A 22,314-nucleotide genomic window follows, 5' to 3' on the forward strand; every position below is an offset into this window, starting at 1 on the left:
ACATGTACTGTTGTGAAAACCACATTGCTATGGCAACCTACTAAAAAAATAGAATCACTGTAGGTACATCACATACGTATTGACATGTTAGCACTCATGTGAGGGTTTTCTTCAATGACAAAAACATCTCCAGATTTTCTATTTCATATATGTGATTTAGGCACAGGCTGAATATAAATAATTCCTTTCTTGAATATTTACATTCTCATCTAACTATAACTGCCTTAACCCTGCAGAAACTCTAGCTACGAGAAAGTGACATTCAATTTAACTGAGCAGTACATGCTGACCTTCTGCAAATGAAGTGAGCATTTTATGTTTTCCCTCACACAGCATTGCTGTAAACAAGTATAGATACCATACCCTTTTTGAAGTAGTTTTAATTATTTTTTTTTGTATGGTTATAATTGTTAAATATCAATTTATGCATCAAAAATATATAAATGTTAAATGTTCACATAAATGTTAAATACCAAAAGTCTGATTATTTGAGCATTCAAAAATGTAGAAATGTTAAATGCTGAATCACTGCACATGAACTAAAAGAATGACTAACAACTCACACTAAACTGTATGCCACTTTAGTTGATTTTATATCATTTCAGTAATGCTCATGTTCTCATACAAGCCTTGGAACTCCGGCTTTCATGCTAACATTACATATTCCATAGCTAGAGAATGTAATTTGGAATATATTTTTCATACCTTTTTACAACTGAGCAATGGCTTTGGTTTCTAAGAAAAAGTGCAAAGCATAAATATATAAATATATATGTATGAAACACCTTTTCAGACTGGAAGCTATAATAAAATACCATGCTTAAAAAATCCCAAGGCATAAATGCATTTGCTATCTTTAATTCAAAGTAAAGGAGTTCTTTACAATTACTACATTCAAAACAAAAGTAGATACAAATCCGTTTTAATAGTATTCGGGTATTACACAGGACCAGTCAGAGAGACCACTGGGACACCCAGATCTTGATGAGTGCTTTGTTACATGGCTTTAAAGACAGATCTGGAAGGGGCTGAGACTGTGAATATGACATGGATCAGTTAGGAGGGCTGCCAAGGTTGGAGGGACTAATGTTGTACTTTCTGCATCAAAAAATGTGGAAGAATTTTATCCGAAGATAGCCCAAGGAAACAATTTCTCAGTAGTAAATGTGGGACTGGCAGAACTGCAGTTTTAGTAACAAGCAGTTAAATTTTCTTCTATGCTCAAAGGAGCTCTTCAGGCTCTCAAATCCCAGATGGATAACTAAATAAAGAATGAGTCTTTTGCGGTAAGAAACTACTTCCTGAATTTCAAAACAAATGTCAGTAAAATTTTGTAGGATGCTTAATTTGAAGCATGAAGCCCCAGTGGTTTTACTGCAAATCACTCAAGGATTTTTGGTTATACTTCTTTTGTTATTCAACTAGCTCAACTGGCTGATTCGAATCAAAAATCAAAAAAATTTGCATTTGCTAAAAGGAGCAACAGCTGTAAGTGCTGTTGCTGTCCTTGCAGTTCCACACAATGATGTTTAAAACAAGAGAAATAAAAACAAACTAAGGTTTGGATTTGTACAATTTGTACAATTTCTGTGCCAGATCTGGCTGAGAGATGAAGGAGAAAATAGTCTGCTGGGAACAGAAGACGATGGTAACTTAGTAATTATGTCTCTTGGTACCTGTTTTGTTTACTAATCAAAGGTCTAATTGCTATGCTTTATTTTAATTAACAATGTACTCATTTTAATTAGTTACTTTTCTTGCATACATTAGCATTGAGAGAAGCCACTGAGGATACGCATAATATGATGAAGAGTTTAAAGTTAAGCTTTTAACAATTTCATAAGTGTTTAATAATGAAAAACAAAGCTGTTCTTCATCAGTGTGGCTACTACTTCTCCAAGGATTTCATCTCAGCGAAAAAAATCAAAAAAAGTCTTTTTTTCTTTTAACTTAAAAAGTCAACATATACCAAATACAATTAACACAGGCACCAAAAGAGCTAATGTGAGAAAATGACAGGTTTGATAGCAGTCAGATATGCTAAAATGTTCAAACTGGGTGCATCTTTGAAACGTCCCAATGTGACAGCCACTCTCTTAAGAACTGATCTCAATGTTATTAGCAATTGTGTTTGAAACTCAGAACTGTATCTTCTTCCCTAACAGAGGCTGGGAAAAGGCAAACAGTGTCCTGTGAAAGAACTGAAAAACCACTAATTCCTGTAAGGTATCCGGAGAAGTAACCTTTATGTAAGTGCTTTCATTAACAAGGACATGTGCAGCAACTGTTCGTCTTTTTTCTATGAACTGGTTTTGACGACTGTATTTACTCGCTCTGTGGCCCAGGTAACAGGCGTGGTGTATAGGGGAGAAGTAGAAATCCTCATGTTTTGGATACAGCCCTGCCCAATGTTCCTGTGTGCAACCTAAGAAGGGCTGGTCTACATAGAACTAATATTAGTATGTTATGCAACTGGTTAGAAAACTACATAGTAGTTCATTGTCAAAATGGCAAGTTATCAATTGGGATTCTGCAGAGGCCTGTTCTGGGTGAGCTTACTCTAAGTTGTAAATGAAACAGAAAATATATTCATTAAACGTGAGGATAACAGCAAAATGGAAATGTCTGAAAAACAGCAGTAGATCATTACAATTTTATTTCTCTTTTTTTTTTTTTAATCAGGATGTAATTCAATCAGGACAAACGCAAAATGCTACATTTGGTAGGAATAATCAGTTGTTCAAATAAAGAATGCAATAAATATAGGAACAATTGGCAGCGTTTTCAGAAAAGGGTAAGGCAGCTTTAATGGAAGAAGTAGAATATGAGTCAATACTATTATGCTGCTTCACAAAGAGCAATAACAATGGGTTATGCAAAAAGGAGCTCTGGAGTAATCCTGTCCTATCCAACGCAAACAAATGCTTACTAGAAAACTATGACCAGGCTTGGTTTAGTTATCACATACTTGTTGGGGTTTTGGGTGGAATTGGAGGAGGAAGGTTCACTGCAGATTTTGGAAAGCAACTAAAATGACAAGATGCGTATGGAAAATGTGACTGACGTAAAAAACCTGATCATGAAGTCTAAAAATGCCTGAGGAAGGCACAGTGATGTAGTTTCCAGAAGCGCAGAAAGTAACAGGGAAAAACAGCTGCTCCCCCTTTTGCTGTGTACAGAAGGAGATGTAAGTGATCCTTGCCACAACTCTAAAGCATGGCTAAAGGACTACAACAGATTGCCCAGGGAAACTTAAGGAAAAAAACTTGTACTTATCAGACTATCATGTACCTGGTTCCATCTTTAGGTGGCAAGACATTAGGCTAACTTTTGAGGGTTTTTCCAACTTAGTATTCTGATTGCCAATCCTGTACTTTCTAGAATCATCACAGAATGATGATTTGGGTTGGAAGGGAGCTTAAAGCTCATCCAGTTCCAACCCCCTGCCATGGACAGGGACACCTTCCACTAGAGCAGGTTGCTCCAAGCTCTGTCCAGCCTGGCCTTGGACACCGGAAGGGATGGGGCAGCCTCAGCTTTTCTGGGCAACCTGTGCCAGTGCCTCAGCACTTTCACAGGGAAGAACTTCTTCTGCCTAATGTCTAAGCTAAATCTCCCCTCTGTCAGCTTAAAGCCATTCCTCCTTGTCCTGTCCCTGCAGGCTCCAACAGGTCCCTACCTTTCTTATGCTGGGGGTGCCAGATCTGGGTGCAGGACTGGAGGGGCAGGGTCTCATAAAAGCACAGTAGAGGGGGAAAATTCCCTACTTCAACCTGCTGCTCATGCTGCTGGGGATGCAGCCCATGACACAGGGGGTTCCTGGGCTGCAAGGGCACACTGCTGGGTCATGTTGAGTTTCCCATTAACAAATACCCCCAAATACTTCTCCTCAGGCCTGCTCTCAGTCCAATCTCCGCCCAGTCTATATTTGTGCTTGGGATTTCCCTGACCCAGATGTAGGACCTTGCACTTAGCCTTGTTGAAATTCTTGAGGTTTGCACTGGCCAACCCCTCCAAGCTTGTCAAGGTCTCTTACCTCCTCCATCTTGACTGCACCACACAGCTCAGTATTGCTGACAAACTTGCTGAGGGTACACTCAATCCTATTGCAGATGTTGCCACAGCATGAAGAGCATTTCAGGCAAAATACCTACCACTGAATTACCTCTGGGAGGAGACAAATAGTAAGTATCACACAGTTGTAGCAGGGAGAGGAGGCAAAGTGAAATTCAGTCCTTACAAGTTCTGCATTGATTTTAGTCTCAATTTGGTTTGGTCCCCTTCTGTCAGCTGAGTGCAACTCCAGCATCTTTTCTTCAGTAAAAGGTTATGCTGCAGTTACCACCAAACACAAGCTGGTATTTCAGTGCCTAAATGCTACTCCAGCACAGCAGCCAAATAATGTTATGGATGTAATTATGAGAAGCTAAAATAAAAATCTAATAATTGGGTTTTCTAGAAAATCATAATTAGCTATTCAGGCCATACTTGGGAAACACTTGTTTGTAAAAAGGATGAATTTTCTGAAGTCACGGCCAATTTCAAGCATATTACAGAAGCTGTTTAATGTAAAAATCTGACTGATGCTCAATTACAGCACAGTTCATGGCAATTGCCAGCAACTTTTTTATCACACTTGCATCTGTTAGTGAATGGGGGGGAAGCACAAACTGCAAACACCCAAAAGAACAACTGAGTGGGGTATTTTTTTTCACCTGATTCAATACTAACACTAGAGCATGTGATCCTGAGGGACATCAAATACTTTCAGCTCATACATGCTACTCAGAGAAGACCAACTATTTAAGGACCAGTAACTTATTTAATTCCAAACTACACCTCAAATCCAGCCAATTTTGCTTTTAAAAACTTAACCATTTGGCAATGAGATCATGACCACTGTGAATAAGCTTCTAGTTCACCAGCAATGTGGAAGCAAGGATTCACAGCACAAAGAACCCCATGTATCTTACATTGCCACGGTGACTTCTAAACGCTCAGCTACAGAGAAGCATTTTAGTCCTTATGAACAGTCAACTCCACATTTCTTTCCTTAAGATTACTTCCTCTAGGAGCTGGGTGGGTGATGCTAACAAGGTGCTGAGGAGCAAATTCAGTACTGTTACCTGTACACTGTCTTCCATAGCCTACAGAATCTCCTTGTGAGGAATGTTAAATTGAGCAAAGCTAACAAAACCCCATTAAATCTTCCTCTTCCCTCCATGATCCCAACCAAAACAAAATAAGATTGTGAAAGCATGTGCCACCTTTTAGATTTTTATTGTGTTTTGTAAGTGCTTAAAGATACCACACAAGACTGTGCATTGTTGTTGTATGTAGTATGCCACACGTAAACCTCCAAAAGTCCTCATATTCTAATTCAAACACACAAAAAATAGATAGAATAGTATTATCTCATTATACAGAAGGCAAACCACAGAAAGTGTCTTAGGTCCCATAAAACAAAGGCAGAAAGTGTAACACATCTTCCAAAACTGTATATTAAGTCCATCAAAAAAAAACATGTGTTTTTGGCAGCTCTAAACGAAATCAACAGTTGTATTAATCTAGCTAGGGATTGTCAACTTGTTATTTAAAAATAATTTTTAATCAGTTCCTAATTCAGAGGAAATTCAAACTAAGAACTGGTATAAAGGGAATAAACAAAACCTTTTTTCCTCCTTTAATGTAAATTCATTGCCAGACTAATTTGTTATATATTACTCTTCTTTCTTTCATACACAGATGCATATAAATTCATGAAGTAATTCTCAGAGGATGAAGTTAAGTTGTCCAGATCATAATCAATTTCAAAGGTAGGTCTCCTTCTAAAAATTACAAGAGCAAGAAATACAGCAAAGTGGGCAGTAAGTCCCCATATCCTGAATGACATTTTATGTTCCGGGTCATCATATGTAAAGGAGTGCATCCGACCGTGGTAACCAGATGAGGTTTTATAAGGCACAGTCTGGTAATTTAAGGGCTTGATAAAGTATTCCAATGGTATGACAAAAACATTGCTCACTTCATCAGGATTAGGAGAGGGCTGGAATGTATCCTCTATAAATCCTACGACTGGTGTTACCAAGTAATTCATCTAAAAGGAAAAACAAAAAAATAACAAAAAAAAAAAAGCCACACACTGAGTTTGTAACAAGTAAAAGAATGTTCTTTATTTTAAAAACATTTCAGAATTATAAAATGAGTGTAAGAAACCTAAGAAATATGCAGTTAAACATAAATAAACTCCATGCATTCTCTCTCATGAGTCTTCCTTACTTTGGTGATTTCTGATTTTAATTCAGATTTTCTAATTCATCTATGCTTTATCATATCTGTGTCTATTTTCCCAATATATGTGGCTATATAAGTAAACTTTTTCTAACAGCTCATTTATAGACATTTTTATTTTAAATACAATCCCTTTTTCCACAGGGAGGCAAAATCTATTGATCTATTGCACAAAGAGGGCATCAACAGTTTTAACATACATTCCTAGTTCTGCTTATTCTTACCAAAAAAGCATCACTGTTAAATAAAAAGCAGTAACACTCAGCATTTGGGCTATTTGATGCAAGTCTGGACACACTACACCCAAGTCAGAATCACCTGGAATGTATGTACAGAGAAGAAAGTAAAATCTACAGGTAAAATTTCTGTGGTCCAAAACCACACAATTTTTTCTATTAATTGAGGCAATTTGCTGGAAAACACTGAAGAGAGTTATAAAAACTAAACTGATTCTTTTTACATATAGCCTCTGAACTATGTGGCTTTAATGTTATCTCTACAGAAATTATAATTGAAGGATTAAATAAAGCATATGCAGTACAAGTTTAAAACTATTTTCGTTTTTTAATGGGGGCGGATGATGTAGCTACAACATACAAAACCAAGCCTTAGGCATATTAACAAAGAGAAACTGTTACCTGAAAAATAAAGTCTTCTGAAACAGTAACCTCTCTATGCCATGGGAGAACTGACCCCATGAAATATTGTTACTGAAACTGGCAGCCAGCCAATTTAGTTACTTACATTCCAAAGACACCTCCAGAAGAGAAGTCTCCTTGCTAGAGTTCCATACAGAATCACAGTCCACATAACCTCCAGAAGTCCCTTTTCACCTGAATTAACCCTGCCTGTAGCAGGATATTGAACGAGAAGACTTTTGAGGTTACATCAGGCTGCTGAGGGGCTTGTCTGGTTGAATTCTGCAAATCTCCAAGGACAGAGATTATACAGCCTGACAGGAAAATCAGTTCCAGTGTTAAGCTAACCTTATGGTGAAGACACTTTTTCTTGCATCTCATCAAAATTTCATTTGTTGTTGTCTGTGTCCACCGTCTCAAGAAGAGTCTGGTATTATCCTCTCTAAAACCACCAGGAGGTACTTGAAGTGAGCAACTAGATCCCCTGCTGGCTTTCTCATCTTCAGGCTGGGCAAACACACTTCTCTCAGTCTCTCCTCATATTCCACATGCTCCAACCTCCCTTACTTATCTCTGTGGCTCTCAGCTACACTGTCACCAGCTTGGCACTCTTTCTGTGCTCTAGAGTGTCCGTAACTGCACATAATACACCAAACATGCTTTCATAAATACTAAATACAGAACAAGAATTTCTTCCCTTCTCTGCTGGCAATGTGGGCTGTACACTTTAAGAAGCAGTGGTTATTTACAGTTACAGGTTTTAAGAGGTCATTATCAACCCCACAAAAAATAACCCAAGCTTATTTTCTAACCATATGCTGACTTACTCAGTTTATTCCTTACTTTATCAATTCCAGGGACAAGCCTACAGATGACTTCCACCTTCTCTGGCTGGAGTCCCACTTCTTCCTTAGCTTCTCGAAGAGCAGTATCGATTTCATCTTTATCAGTTGCATCACTTTTACCTCCTGGAAAACACACTTCCCCTGGTGATCTTCTCAGCTAGAATTTAAAGGAGTACTACTGTTAAATATAACAGATTTACATTTCTTCTTGGATACACATAAATGCTTGATCTTACTGCAGATTCACTTTACATTTATCAGTCAAAGAAGCTGGGAGTGGTTGTGAAGAGGTTTCTGCAACCTGAAGAAGTGTGCCTTATCAAGAGCTACACAAGAGAAAGCTGGGCTTATACCCAACTAATCCATAAACCCTCACTATCAGGATTACATATATCACTTGTGCGGTACTGTGTAATTCCTACTATACATTCTAAATCTAGACTTCATCATCCTGCTAGCATGAGAGATTGACAGATTAATCTAGGCAGACAACCTGAATACTGAGATCTGAGTACTTAAGGTGAGAGAGAGAGAACTTATAAAACGCACAATTAAATCACAGAATAGTCTGGGTTGGAAAGGACCTTAAGATCATCCAGTTCCAACCCCCCAGCCACAGGCAATGATGCTTCACACTAGACCATGCTGCCCAAGACTCTGTCCAAACTGTGCTTGAACACTGCCAAGCATGGAGCATTTACTGCTTCTTTGGACAACCTGTGCCAGTGCCTCACCACCCTTACAGTAAAGAACTTCTTCCTTATATCTATCCTGAACTTCCCTGTTCAAGTTTGAACTCATTATCTCTTGTCCTATCCCTTTAAATATATCATAGTAATAGGCCTGCATATGAAACATCAGTAAAAAGACCCTTTACAATCAATTTATCAGCTAAGTGACTGCAATTATTATGGTCTTAAAATTTCTAAGACCCCAAAAACATCCACTTTTAAGCCACAGAAAAACAGGCAAGTAAATAGCCCCTGGATAGAGGTAACTGATCAGGGAGGGGGTGGGGAAAACACTGGCAGAAATCTTCTGGGGACTTAGGTTGTTGCCTTTCACACATGAATAGGAGAGAAGAGTAACAGCAAATGCAGACTGAAAGTCACATTAATAAAAACTGGACTGCACTGTGTTTAAGTCATAGGAAACAATACCCATTTCCTTTTCTGATCCAGAAGTCATCTTTTACTGTCATACTCTTCTTGGTATCCAGCATTTTTGTGGCATCTAAATACCAGAATCATCAGCATAGAACCACAGAATAGTTAGGGTTGGAAAGGACCTTAAGATCATCTAGTTCTAACCCTCCTGCCCATGGGCAGAGACACCTTGCAACTAAACCATGTCACCCAAAGCTCTGTCCAACCTGGCCTTCAACACTGCAGGGATGGAGCATTCACAACTTCCCTGGGCAACCCATTCCAGTGCCTCACCACCCTCACATTAAAGAACTTCCTCCTTATATCCAATCTAAACTTCCCCTGTTTAAGTTTTAACCCGTTACCCCCTGTCCTATCACTACAGTCCCTGTACACTACAGCACAGGAATATCTGATCGTAACCTCAGGCACACTGCCTGGCATTAGAGAAGCAGACACCGCGGGAGGCAGCACACAGGGAGCGAGACTCCGGCAGCCATGTCACTCCCCGGCACCGGCCCACCTACCTGCATGGACCGCACCGTGAGCAGCAGGTGCAGCTTCCCCGCCCTCACCATCAGCGGAAGGAGAACAGCGGCTCTGGCCAGCGGCAAGTGGGAGAACCTATCCCGCACATCGAACTCCCTCAAGCGCAACCTGGCCTTCTCTTTGATACTGTTTCTAGGAGCAAAGAGAAAGGACCGCCATGACACAGGGCCGGTGTCTGTCAGCCGCGCTGAACCCAACAGCCGCAGTGCCTAGGCCGCTAACACACAGCTCACCACCCTTCCTCTACCCGGACCTGCTTCTGGCGTACCCGGGCAGGGCTTGTAGCCGGCGGCAGCCCGGCCCGGCCGGCAGCGGAGGAAAGCCGTGGATGTGCGGTACCTTTCCAGCTCCCCATCCTGCTCCTCAGCCGCCATCTTTGTCACCCCCGACCCGAACGGAGACCTCCCCTTCAGCCCCGCTTCCCGCCCACCCGCCGTGACTGACGGCAGGTTCCGCCAATCAACTAGCGGGGGTCCTTGACAGACGGCCGAGCGCAGCGGTTCCGCTCCGGGGCCGCTCGTTGAGGGGACCTTCGGGCGAGCGCGGCTTGGTGGGAGTCATCCGGTCCCGGTCACAGCCGTCCCGGGCTGCGTGTACCCGGAGAAGGGCGGCAGCAGCAGCCCGCAGGCCTCGCTACAGCTGCGAAAAGCAGGAACCGCGGAGCAGTTTGGGTTCGCGGTCCTCCCGCAGGGGATGTAGGTCGGTGGGCTCCGGTGTGAGCCGGTCCCGTGCCTTAGGTAAGGGGTCTGGTAGTACAGGGAGCCGCGTGCTCGCTCTCACCTGCTTTAAGGGATGGATGAAGTGAGAGGTTGCAGCCTGCAGCTGCCGGGGGACAACGGGAAGAGCCATGGCACACGTCTGGGAGCCCGACCACCTGCAGCCTGTAAGAGCTGCAGGGCATCAAAAGACCCTCTCGGCTCAGTGCTCTTAATTTGCAGTGGAATAAAACCAAAACAAACCAAGGTCTTCGAGCTTATTTTAATCATTCAGTGCAAGTAGGAAACAGTGTCAGAGACTGCCTCCAGCTTGGTGCAGTTTCTGGGCAGTAAAATAGAGCTTCCAATTCTTGTTACAGATGCACAAGTAGCAGGAGTAGTTTCCTGCTGCATTGGTTTATCATCTAGTTTTAACTGCTGGTAATCGGTGTTACCTGCATTTAAAGGGCCACCACCATAGTACAATCAACATCGCATCCTGCAAAACCCAAGGCACAACACCCCAGTTACATGGAATGTACAAGAACTAATCTCAGTCTAGCTACCTTAGTGTTTATATTTTAGAATTTTTTTTCTATGTTTACTCTTTTATTGCATTAAGGTAAAGAGCCAACTGTGTTTTCCACTAGGTATGCACTTTGTACAGTTGACTTAATCTCAGGTCCTTAAATGCGTACTCGGCCTATTTGTTACAGAAAGAAATGTGTATATATTTACACACACAAGCTCACATTTAAAAATAAGTGCAGTTTATATACAGTATGCCTAATGTGTTACATCACGTAGTAAGTTAAAACCCAAACATAATGGCATACACATGTACATGTCCTGGCCGTGTCCCAATCTGCCATGATTCCAGCAGACTATAACACCCATTTTATGGCTCTTGCTCTGTCGAGGTTTCACTGGAACTCGGACAAAACTGTTTCACTTTTAAACTGTTCTACATAATTATTATAAGAGAAAATATGTGGAATAATATCTTAAGAAAATGTAGTTCTTCAGTGAAAAGAGTGCAATTAGTAGATTACTTATTATTCAGACATTTTAGTGTTCCAGAAGACTGGTGTTATCAGATCTTATACTTCTCTTTGGCTTTCTCTTTCAGAATGCAGATGTGCTAAAAAAAATAAAAATAAAAATAATTTGAAAAAAGTAAAACTTTAGTCAATCTTTACCTTCAAAGGAAATGCAAGGATGTCTTTCAGTTGTATTTGTAGCATTGTAAGCAAAACACAGAATAGTAACCTTTGAGAGGTTGGTTGCAATTTACCACTTGCAGTAAAATGGAGGTGTTTAAATTACAGATGAGCTTGGAAGCAATACTTAGATTTGTATATTCTGAAGAGGTCAGGTCTGTTCAGTTATTGTATTCTTCATATCACTTTGCAATAGCGTCGATCCAATATGTGTCTTATTAAAAAGACTTTCAAGTGAAGAGCTTTTGCACTTAACCAGATGTAAGAAGGTACTTTTGAAAACTAAGGAGGAAAAAAAGATCAGCTATTTTTGTCAGTTATGGTCCTTCCAAGTCTGCTACTCAGTGCAGCTTAAGGAGAATGTAATGGAACAAAGGAAATAAAGATATTAATGGACATCTTACATATGATAGGAAAACCTTCATGCACAGTTCACACACAGCCATCTTAAAGAGCTGGCTAGAAAAGAGCAACACAGGATTTCAGTAAGACAGACAAACATCAGTATAAAGCCAAATTACAGGTTACTTTCTTTCCAGGTAGGGCTAGCAGATTGCATGCTGCCAGCCATCCTGGAGGACTCAGAACACTGTACAGCAGGGCTGGGCCACAAGACTTGTACAACCCTAACTATTCTATGATTCTATGATACATGGAAAGGTAAGGCATAACAAGTTCTGCATTTACGTTGAACTATCAGCTTGGCATGTTAGTAATGTTTTGCCCCTTTAGTGGAACTTTTTAATGAGATTTGAAGTTTTGGTAATGGTTGAGAAGTTCTGAGTGTAAGCTAATATTCTTGCTTGTTACCTGAGGTAACAGACATATGTAACAGTTGAGGCACACATGTATGTACTCACGTTTAGATCTCTGAAGTATTCATTGTAATCAAGTGCATATCCAACCACAAATTTATCTGGAATTTCAAAGCCTATGTCTGAAAGAAAATAGAATTATTTTTATACTGGGGTGGTGTAAATTGCTTTTAAGCACACAGTTTGTATTCAGCGCATGCTCTAGGTGCTTAATACCTAACAAATATCTTTCTGTCTAGGTACATTCATTTAAAATCAGAGCTGTAATTTGATGTCAAAAGTTAGAATCTGTACCATCCTCATCACTTAGTAATGCAATTAAAATGCTAAGAGAATGTGTTTTAAGAACAGAATAATTATTTAAAACCTACTTATGCAGTAGTCTTGGGAAAGGCAGACAAGGAGTGAGTAAAAGTAGTTGCCCTGAGAGTCTTCAGTTTGAAAACACGGCAAGTTTAATGTAGAGTCAAAACAAATTCCTTGTAGGATCCAAGACAAACAATACAAATATAGTGGTTGGTTCTGTTTATGGTTGTCGTGGTTTAAACCCAGTCAGGTAACTCGTTCACTCACTTCCCCCCATTTCTTGCCCTCCCCCTGCTCTCGGAGGGACGGAGAGGAGAATCAAAAGAATGCAACTCCCACGGGTTGAGATAAGAACAGTTTAGTAACTAAGGTATAACACAAATCACTACTGCTACCACCAATAATAATAATGATAAAGGAAATAACAAGGGAACAGAATACAACACCTCACCACCCGCTGACCGATAACTCGCCCCCCAAGCCCGACCAAGCTCCGACCAATACCTCCTCCAACCCTGCAGTCTCCCAGCCCTTCCGGCTAACTCCCAGTTACATCCTGGGCATGACGTGCTGTGGTATGGAATAGCTCTTTGGTCAGTTTGGGTCAGGTGTCCTGTCTCTGCTTCCTCCCGGCTTCCTCTCCTCCCTGGCAGAGCATGAGGCTCACAAAGTCCTTGGCCAAACCAAAACATCTCTATCAGCTCTGTTCCCGAGCCGAAAGTCGAAACACTGCACTGCACCAGCTACCAAGGAGGAGAAACATGACTGCTACTGCTGAACCCAGGACAATGGTACCTGGTAACAAACAGCCAAACCCGTGCTCAGACCAATGGGGATAAAAAAAGGTGGTGGCCATGAAGTTTCAGCATGGGATAGCTGGTCATCAGTTTGGAAATTGTATGTATTTTCTCCCCATTTCTTTTGGCCTTCCTGAAATTTATATGCCAATTGTCAGACTTCCTACATGAAGTGAGATTATGAGACTGTATTTTGGACAACCAGAAAAACGCAATGCTTACAGTCTGGTCTGTAACCTGGATTTCTGTGTGTCCTTTTAATGAGCAGGCTGTAAGGCAAAGCCGAGAAGGTTATGTTTTTTAAAATATGTCTTGCTTTAAGAGGTATGCTTCACTTCTACCTCCCATCCCTATAAACTTCTATAATCATGCAGTTAAATTAAAACAATGAGACTGCAACAGGAAGAAGCAGTGTTCAGCCTTGTAACTGAGGAAGAAGTTAAGGCACTGGTCTAGGTTCAGTCTGAAGGTCCAAATTACTCCGTTGTTTTCTATTTAATTATGTTCCATTCTGTATCCAAAATCATGTAGCCATGTATCAGCAAACTAGACTAGCACAGGCAGGTAAGCATGTTCAAGTGGCATTTAGATTTTAGCAGGGAGGGAGGGAGAAGAGGACAAGCTATGGATTTCTTCCACAAAGTCATATCCATACTTGCTTTTCCTAAGCACTTCTGAACAAACTGAGGATCTCCTGGAGAGTCATTAGGAGAATCATAAATGGTACATCAAACAAGAAGTGTATTTTCAAAGTACTGTGATTACTTGACAGACAGGTCTATTCCCCAAGAATTCCTTCTAGAGACCATCTAAAAGCAGATCTAGAGTGCCACTTGAAGTAATCTTGCAAGTGCTGACAAACTCTTAGATTCTGAAAACCAGTATGACTGAGGATATTAAGGAAAATTCTGAGTGTTGTCATTCTAGTACTGAGGCAACTGAAGTGTTAGGAAACCTATGGAAAGAGCTGATTTTTTCAGACATAAGGAGGTAAGAAATGGAATCTATCACACTTTATGGACTATGCAAAAAGAGCCAGGAAACCATTTTTTATTCATTTTGAGAATGAAGGTGGTAGTAAATTTCCCGGTTTAATATATACTTAGTTTTTAGCTGCATAAAGATTGCCTTCTGCTTTTACTTCCTCTTCCCCCAAACTTCAGACTAAACAAAACCAAGCAAATACCCACCAGCATACACTGATTATTCACCTAAATGATTTTGCTCTATCTTACATTACAATACATTATTAAGTGTCCATAACAATTATACCTTACAACTTTTACCATCTTTGGTTCATTGTCTTTTAGTTTTGAAAGTAGGGCTTTCATTGTTCTACCAGTCTCAATAATGTCCTGAAAGAGAGACAAAAACAAATTGCCCTCTGAGACTGAAAGAAAAACCCGGCTGTGAGTGGATTAATTTAAAGCCCCAAAACCAGTCAGCCACCCTGGCAGCAGAGTAACATAATAAATTGTTTGTTTATATGCAAAAGGTATTAACTTGCAAAACATGGGGGAAATGTGTTTTTCCCCACTATCCCTTCCTTCCCTCCTTCTCCCCCCCCCTTCCCTCCTTCTCCCCCCCCCTTCCCTCCTTCTCCCCCCCCCCCCTCACCCCAAGTCTTACCTCTACTACTAAAACATTCTGGAAATGATCATGTAGAGAGAGAAAAAAAAAAGAAAAAAGGTATTTACATGGCAAGTGAATTACAGAGTCAGCAGAAATTTGCACTACAAACCTCAGTTAACAGAGTTTTCAAAGGAGCTTGTCACTTTAACTACTTTGGTTATTTTAGTGCCTTCCAAATAGTCTTTCAGTTGGTATTTATGGAAGCATAAAATATCTTAAGAAAGCTGCCTATGTCAGGTTTTACATATTATTCTATGTATAGCAATAGCATTCTAGAACCATACTGCAAGAGTCAGTTTTAAGATGGTTCATTTCTAGGAGCTGTGGGATAAAATGGGGAATAGAAGCATTCAGTATTGATCATGTTAAGTTTGCACTGAGACCAGTGGGAATTACTCACTGTTTGAAAGGATGGCAATTTAAACCAGTGTTAAGTGGCTGCAAGTAACTAGTGTCAAATTTTAATAAAGATGGACTTACTGGAAGATACACAATAACTGTTCTTTCCCTTGTAAAAGCTGAATATGCTAATCATACCTTCCCATTTAGTGTACACAGTTCCTCGCCTACAATACTGATTTTTTCTGTAGGTGAATCATTCTAGAAGGAGAAAGAGCAGAGGGAAGACACATAAAACATTCTCAGAAGTGTTATTTTTTTATGTGTATGAATGGTATGTTGCTCTTGCATTTTGCCCATCAAATGACACTTGCAAATTTACACAGCACTCCTTCAAGTAAAACAGCTTTCAAGCATCTGAGAGCAAGCACAGATTTGTTTTATAATTCCATGAAGAATTTCTGGGATATTGTAAACTGTTATATTTAGCAAAGGATAATTTTTGATCAGTGCACAGAGTTGAAGTCTTCAAAAAAGGGAGAAGATAAAACAGAAAAAAATGGCATAAGTCATTGCTTTACAGTAGTTGGCTCAGGCCAACTACAGTTGGTTCAGGTAAAAGATACCTGTTCTCCACACACAGATTATGGAAACAAGGCTCCAATATTATCCATAGGAATAAAAAGTAATGCTGAGAGAGACAATAAGCAAGTCTGTGATGCTAAACTCTCCATACTCCCTCCCACCAAAGGGTGCCATGGTACAGACAGAGCAGAATCTGTGTGGAAACTGTTGGCTGGAGAGGAGGATGTTGGAAACTTGACCCTGGCTTTGTCATATTAAGTGTTCTACTATGTGTTCACTCCAGTGACTATACAATATTCATCTGGTCGTCGGGGCAGATCAGTAAATCAGCATGTAATAAATTGAGTTGCTTTGAACAGGATATATACATAAAGTCATTTTGAGGTGTACTTTTCATGTAAACTACCAGTATTCAGAATGTAAGTCTATAGGGAGTCTATTTCCAAAGAAAATAAAGTTGCTTACACAGTAGCTTTTTATTCTAACAAAATCCACAGTAATAGGCACAGATTTATCACCATTTTGATTTAGTGCTTTTATATGGTCCAGCAAATCAGCAAAGAATTTATAGCCTCCTTTAAGGACACAGAGTGCAACAATATGGTGGCTTCCCATATCTTGCATTATATCTCTAGCCAAGCGTTCTGTTCTGGAAGGGAAAAAAAAAAAAAGAAAACAAAACAACAACCCCTCCTAAGTTTTATAAGACCTGTAAAGTGTTTTATATATCATGTTAGTTTGTCCATATGTTAAACAATGTCCATATTAAAATGTTGATCATGCAAATTGTGGCCATGCTAAGACATGGAAAAGCTAGTTATGTACTTCCAGTTCACAAGATGGTGCCTACCTATTCCACTTGTCATACTGCTGATTTAATCTATTTATCTAAAAAATGCAGAATATGAAAGCTTAAAGATATTTGAGATAAAATGGAAACTTAACTGGGATTGTAGAGGAATCCTCTAGAATGCCCTTTGTATTAAACTCCAGAATACAAGTAGTATAGCTGCAGGGTTTCCATGTTTCTCAGGACTATACAGGGTAGGACCTCAGTCTTATCATTTGGATGGAAATGAGTCACTGTCATTGCTATCACTATTTTTTGTTGTTTACCCTCATACCTGTCCAGGATGAGTCCATGAGGAATGAAGACTCTTTCTAAATCTTCTTCATAATGCTTAGGAATGCAAAATAGATTTTTGTTATAGCCACTTTCTTCATCTTTTATCTGCAAGTGAAAGGGAAATAGTTCTTAAAAGTAACAACTGAACCATACAGGAAAAAGCCTTTCAGTCTCTGATAATGATAAAAGACTCCTGTCCCCACACACCCCAATAATGTGTCAAAAGTGTATCTGAGAGCTTTTGAACTTTCTGATAGAACAGTTCACAATCTGTCTGATAATTCAGGAGCTAGTGTGCTTGTCTGAGATTTGAACAGCTACATAACTATTTTACCGCAGTCATAGTAAGAGAAATTCTCAACCATCATAAACTAATAAAAATGACCCCCAAAACCAAACCACCCTCTTGTATTCTCTTTTTCCCCTTCTGTGGAGCACAGCAGCTTGCTTGTGTGCTAGACAAGCAAAAATTAAAATTATGGCTCAAAGCTTCACTAGTGTGAAATAGATGAGCTACACACTAGTTGCATTCAACAGAACTCAATACAGTGGCTCGTTAACAGCACAGAGCTGTGGACTTGGTAGTAATAGCTTAAAGTATTGCTAGCAAACAACACCTGCAAACTCTTTAGACAGATGACTTGGTTTTAGTTCTTTTTTTGGCATGTGGGAGATGAGCACATAGGTAGAAAGGAAAAATGAATGTAGGGAACAGGAATAGGTTATCACTTGCAAAACTTACAGCAGCCACAAAAATGAGATAACCAGTTACTGCCATTCATTTTTAACTTGGCCACAAATAGCTTACTTAATTTAAAGATAAATCTAAAGAGGCAGATGTTAACAAGAGTTGCAAAGAACAGATAATTGTAATACAAGGCAGTGTATATAGAATCTCATCCTGGCTGAGCTAGGGGTAATCTGCAAGTATTCAAAATTGATAGGCCTTGGTGTTCCAAGTTAAAATTACAGAGCAACCTTGCAGTTGAGCACTGTTTAGAATGTCAGCAACACTATTTTGCCTGGTTTAGTTACTATTCATGGTTGAAGTCAGCGAAGTGAAAGCTTAGTTGATTGATTATTTTAAATTAAGCCTGTGCTTTATTCAGCTTGGAAAAGATATGGGCAGTTACACTGGTGTCAGCTGTAGATCAGGCTAGACAGTAGCATCTATGAACAGGCTTTTATACAGTGCAGAGCTGGTTATTATTGTTGGAGTATTGGCCAGTTTGAAATGGGCTAATTTCTGCCTGTGTGAGGTTGCTAGTGGTGACAGACAGAAAACACATACAGGATATGGGGTTCTGTCAACATGAAGCTGTGACAGTGGGACATAATTAGAAGCATTGGTCAAAGTGACAAGATGGCGCTTATTTGTTTATTTGGAACATAAAAGCATAATTTTCATTTGGAGTACAGAAAAAGCACATTTAAGGATAGTCACTGACATGATAAACAGTTTAAAAAGTGCTGTAAGGTGAGTTGTTTATTTTGTCATTTTGTTGTTCTGGTTTTGTTTGGTTTTGTTTGGTTTTTTTTTTGTGTGTGTGTGTGTTTTGTTTTGTTTTTTTTTTAACAAGAGTCCCCATCTCTACTGCATTCTGCATAACTGCAGCTGAAATATAATGACTGTGCCACCTGTGAATTGAGCAGTTTTTCTTTCGCCAAGTCATGATACTGATTGCCATATTTAATGGGTATCAGCTTTACAATTTGCTTTTGCAGCTATGAATTGGTCTTTCATCTGCACAGCGAGGTAAAGTTCAGCCTTGTTGATGAATTTCACTTCCTGCTGCATTTGATGAGAGGCAATACAACTGGCTCAGCTCGAGTGAGTGATGAGCTTTGTCCATGTTAATGTAACTATTGAACAAAGCTGATCTTGATGAATATAGGTGTGTGTAGTGATTACTGCTTTTAGGTACTCTGACAATGCAGTTTAGTACCTTCTGCTTGGCTAACAACTATGCTCATTGAGATTATTTTGCACAATGTCTGCCACATTAATATCTTGTTTGTTGCTATGTGTGAAACATTTTTAAGTTCTGCTGAAAGGTTCATGAACAGAACCTAAAGGATTGCATCAATTTGAGCTCCACATCACCATAGCAACATCCTGCATATGCCTTATAGGCTCATAAAAGCATTTGTATTGTGGCACATGCTAAATAATACAGCAGAACTGCATTATAATAGAGCAATCTACTAAACTATTACACAAAGCCGTTAAATTTTTAAATCATGAGCTTATAAGGTGAAGAATCAATTGTTTAATTTAGATTCGGTCTCATCTGTTGTTCATTTACTGATGTAGTTTTCTGAGTTTAAGTAGGAAAAAAAAACAACCCAACAGCAATTTTGTACACTAAAGAGACTCATAAATAAGTATTGTTTCATCAGCAGTGAAGGAAAGAATATGAGTATAGGTATATTAATGTCAAATTAATAGTATCATAAGTTTGTAAAAAAATGTAGTCTATTAATATGCCTCTGTTCTGAAAACCATTTTTTCTCGTGATTAGATATAAGAAACAAGGCCTTTCATTAGTCAGTATTTCTAATGTTCTAGTATTTTGCTGAAGCTAATTTCTTACCTCATGCCCAAAGCTCCCTTCAATTAAGTAGGCAAATACGAGTGCAATATGTTGTCTTACCTGCAGTCCACAAGCCATAATCTTTCTTTGAACTATGGTACTGGAGAATGAGTTGGTACTGTCACTGCAGTTTATCTTGCTCTATTTTCATCTTGGAGTCAAATCATGACCTGCTTCTGAAAGGTCAAAACTGCCATCCTTCCTACATGAAGCATTACTTCTTTCTGCTAATGCACTGACATCACAATCCTAGGTTCTTACTTAATCAGATTAATCAGAGATAAAATAGGCATGAGCCCTGCTATGACCAATCACAGAAAAGGTATGGGGAACAAGAGAGATGCAAAAGGGAAGCTCATGAATCAAATTAGTAGGAAGGGCTAGGTAGGGTAGGGTTTTTCTAATTGAAAACACAAACTGGATAATGAGTTATAGCAGACGATAATTACGTGGTATATGTGCACAAGGTAATTTTACATATCAGTTTCTTTATTATATCTGCACATCCATTGTTGTGATAAAGCCCACAGCATTTTAAACCTAAGATGTGCTAAATTGCTGAAAAAAAAAATCAGTATTTGAATAAACAAAGCCATGCTTTTAAAGATGACCTGAAGCAGGGAAGTCTGGAGCTGTTGAGACATTCTGAATCCTGTCTGACATTCTTCCAGGCCATCGTTTCATAAGATGAAGGGGTGATAGTTTGAGTAACATGCTTCACATCGTTTAAAATCAAATCTCACTGACATACACTGTAATCTGATTAGGGTACCAAACTGTACTATTATCTGGGATTAACATGAAGGTTTTAGATTTCTAAAAATTAATCCTACTAACAAAATGAGCTAAAGCCAGCTTGCATGCAACGTTACAGAATGTTCTTACTAGGTTGGGTACATTTTATTAATTCATCAAGTATTGTGTTTTCTTGGGGAGAGGGCATATTTATGAAGGAAGATTTTTCTTTTTTCTTTGTAGTCTTATGGATGCTCTTCAAATTGTGTTTGATAACACTTGGTAACACAGATATGCTCTTCCAGGTGGATTAATGGGCATATCCACAACTTTCAGTGATACATTAAATAGTGGCACTATTTGGAAACTACTAATGCCTTGAGGCTACTTGGCTTCTGTTTCATGCAGTTAGCAACACTTTCCTTCTACAAATTCCCACTGTATTCCCTACCTTACACGTGTGAGCTCCCTATCCTGTGAAAAGCCTTGCTTTTCTAATTCCTAGTGTAACACAGTCCTTTCTAGCTGGGAGTAAATTGTGTTCAAAAACCTGGAGAATTTCCTCAACAAAATCCTGCTTTGAAAGGAAACATTAACAAAACCCATACATGTAAAGAGCAATGGCTTGAGCAGATACTCTCCATTATTCTCAGAAGCCAAAATGAAGGCAAACAACAGCACTGCTGGGGGCTCATGCAAACATGCATTGCCTTTGTAAGTGTTTGTGGAGAAAAGTAAGAGAAAAGGGGGGGAATCTCAGACTAGTTTGTGTGTTTTCTCTCTCCTGAGCTTTTCAACCCAGAGTAATTTAAATTTAGCTATGCTGAAAGGATGTTGGAGCTCTAGAGAGCCCTGAATGGATGATGCCATGGTAGAATACTAAGTGTAGCAGTATTGCTCATACAGATTGCCCATATATCACACCTACAACTTTAGATTACTAGTTCTAGGATTTGAACTTTTTTTTTCCCAATTACAGGCAAAAAAAGACATATCTAGATTTCATATTTGTTGATTCTCCTGTAATTTTCCACATTTAAACAGAATTTAGTGTAGTTTTGCTAAGATCAATAGTATGTGTGAGATTAGTTGTTTAAACCTCTTTTTAATGAAGGGGCTAATTATTGGTACTATCTCAGTTTGCAGTTTCCAACAGCCTAACTGAACTGAGTTACTGAAATTAGAGTGAAGAAATAAATATTGTGTGCATATCTGATATGATCTGTAGCACCCAATTTAGCTCTGCCCTTTTGTTAAATGCTCTGTTCTGTATATTATGATTTTTTTTGTGCACTTGATCTCTGTATAGCAAAACCTTGACTGAAGATCATACATCCTAGGCAGCCTTAAAATATTCTCCAGTGTAATATGGTTATTAGACCACCTCTTTTGTGTAAATTACTTTTATAAATCTTTGAAGTCTTTACTGCGGGCAAGTTTGATTTTGCATTACTCATATTTTTATATACACTGGACCTTGCAAAGCTTTGTCTCCTTTAGGCACTGTAGTGTTTGATCTCATTTGAACTGTGTCCGGTTCTAAAGTCCCGTTTAACTCTGTTTCAGAAAAAGGTTGCAGAAAATCCCTCCCACTGACTTTATTTCTGAGTTTTTGCTGCACTGGGAGTATTGTCTGAGCTACAAATAAGTGCCAACTTTTTTACTAGAATACATGTTTAGAAAGAGCAGAAGAATTTCATTTATAAGTGGTACATGCATATATATGCATGTATTATATAATTATAGTATTATTACATTTTCTTAGCAAGTACTGATTTCTCTTTAGAGAAACTGACAACAAAAGAAACTGTTGTGATATTGCTTTGTGATGTGGGCGTCTGTTCAGCTGGAATGAGATTCCTGTAATTGAACTGGGAAAATAAGTGTATTCTACTAAAATCCCCATAGACGGAAAGTGTCAGACAGGCCACCATGTAGCCTCCAAAACTTTATGAAAGGATTCGTGAGAAAAAGTCAACAGCCCACCAGGGAGAAAAAAGAG

General features: G+C 39.2%; 2 protein-coding genes across 5 annotated transcripts; both read right to left on the reverse strand.

Annotated features, from left to right (window-relative positions):
- Positions 1 to 4,704: 4,704 nt before the first annotated feature.
- On the reverse strand, positions 4,705 to 9,873 carry NUDT7 (nudix hydrolase 7). 4 transcript variants are annotated; one of them, XM_061458450.1, is made up of 4 exons: positions 9,808 to 9,873; positions 9,447 to 9,600; positions 7,773 to 7,931; positions 5,569 to 6,097 (listed from the first exon to the last, which is right to left on the reverse strand). In XM_061458450.1, the coding sequence occupies exons 1-4, from the start codon at positions 9,840 to 9,842 to the stop codon at positions 5,714 to 5,716; spliced, it is 732 nt and encodes a 243-aa protein (XP_061314434.1). In that variant the 5' UTR covers positions 9,843 to 9,873; the 3' UTR covers positions 5,569 to 5,713. The 4 variants fall into 4 exon arrangements, with proteins under 4 accessions (XP_061314437.1, XP_061314434.1, XP_061314435.1 ...); XM_061458451.1 differs by having other exon boundaries at positions 9,737 to 9,870; XM_061458452.1 differs by having other exon boundaries at positions 9,722 to 9,870.
- Positions 9,874 to 11,189: 1,316 nt separating this feature from the next.
- On the reverse strand, positions 11,190 to 20,427 carry LOC133271980 (hypoxanthine-guanine phosphoribosyltransferase-like). The gene is made up of 9 exons (XM_061458527.1): positions 19,638 to 20,427; positions 16,982 to 17,088; positions 16,323 to 16,506; positions 15,471 to 15,533; positions 14,931 to 14,948; positions 14,574 to 14,656; positions 13,524 to 13,570; positions 12,244 to 12,320; positions 11,190 to 11,304 (listed from the first exon to the last, which is right to left on the reverse strand). The coding sequence occupies exons 1-9, from the start codon at positions 19,653 to 19,655 to the stop codon at positions 11,257 to 11,259; spliced, it is 645 nt and encodes a 214-aa protein (XP_061314511.1). The 5' UTR covers positions 19,656 to 20,427; the 3' UTR covers positions 11,190 to 11,256.
- Between the last annotated feature and the right edge of the window lie 1,887 nt (positions 20,428 to 22,314).

Source organism: Pezoporus flaviventris, unplaced genomic scaffold (genome assembly GCF_033815535.1).
Source record: "Pezoporus flaviventris isolate CSIRO_AGI_PZ_B2104156 unplaced genomic scaffold, CSIRO_AGI_Pfla_v1 ptg000027l, whole genome shotgun sequence".
NCBI classification, from domain to species: Eukaryota; Metazoa; Chordata; class Aves; order Psittaciformes; family Psittacidae; genus Pezoporus; species Pezoporus flaviventris.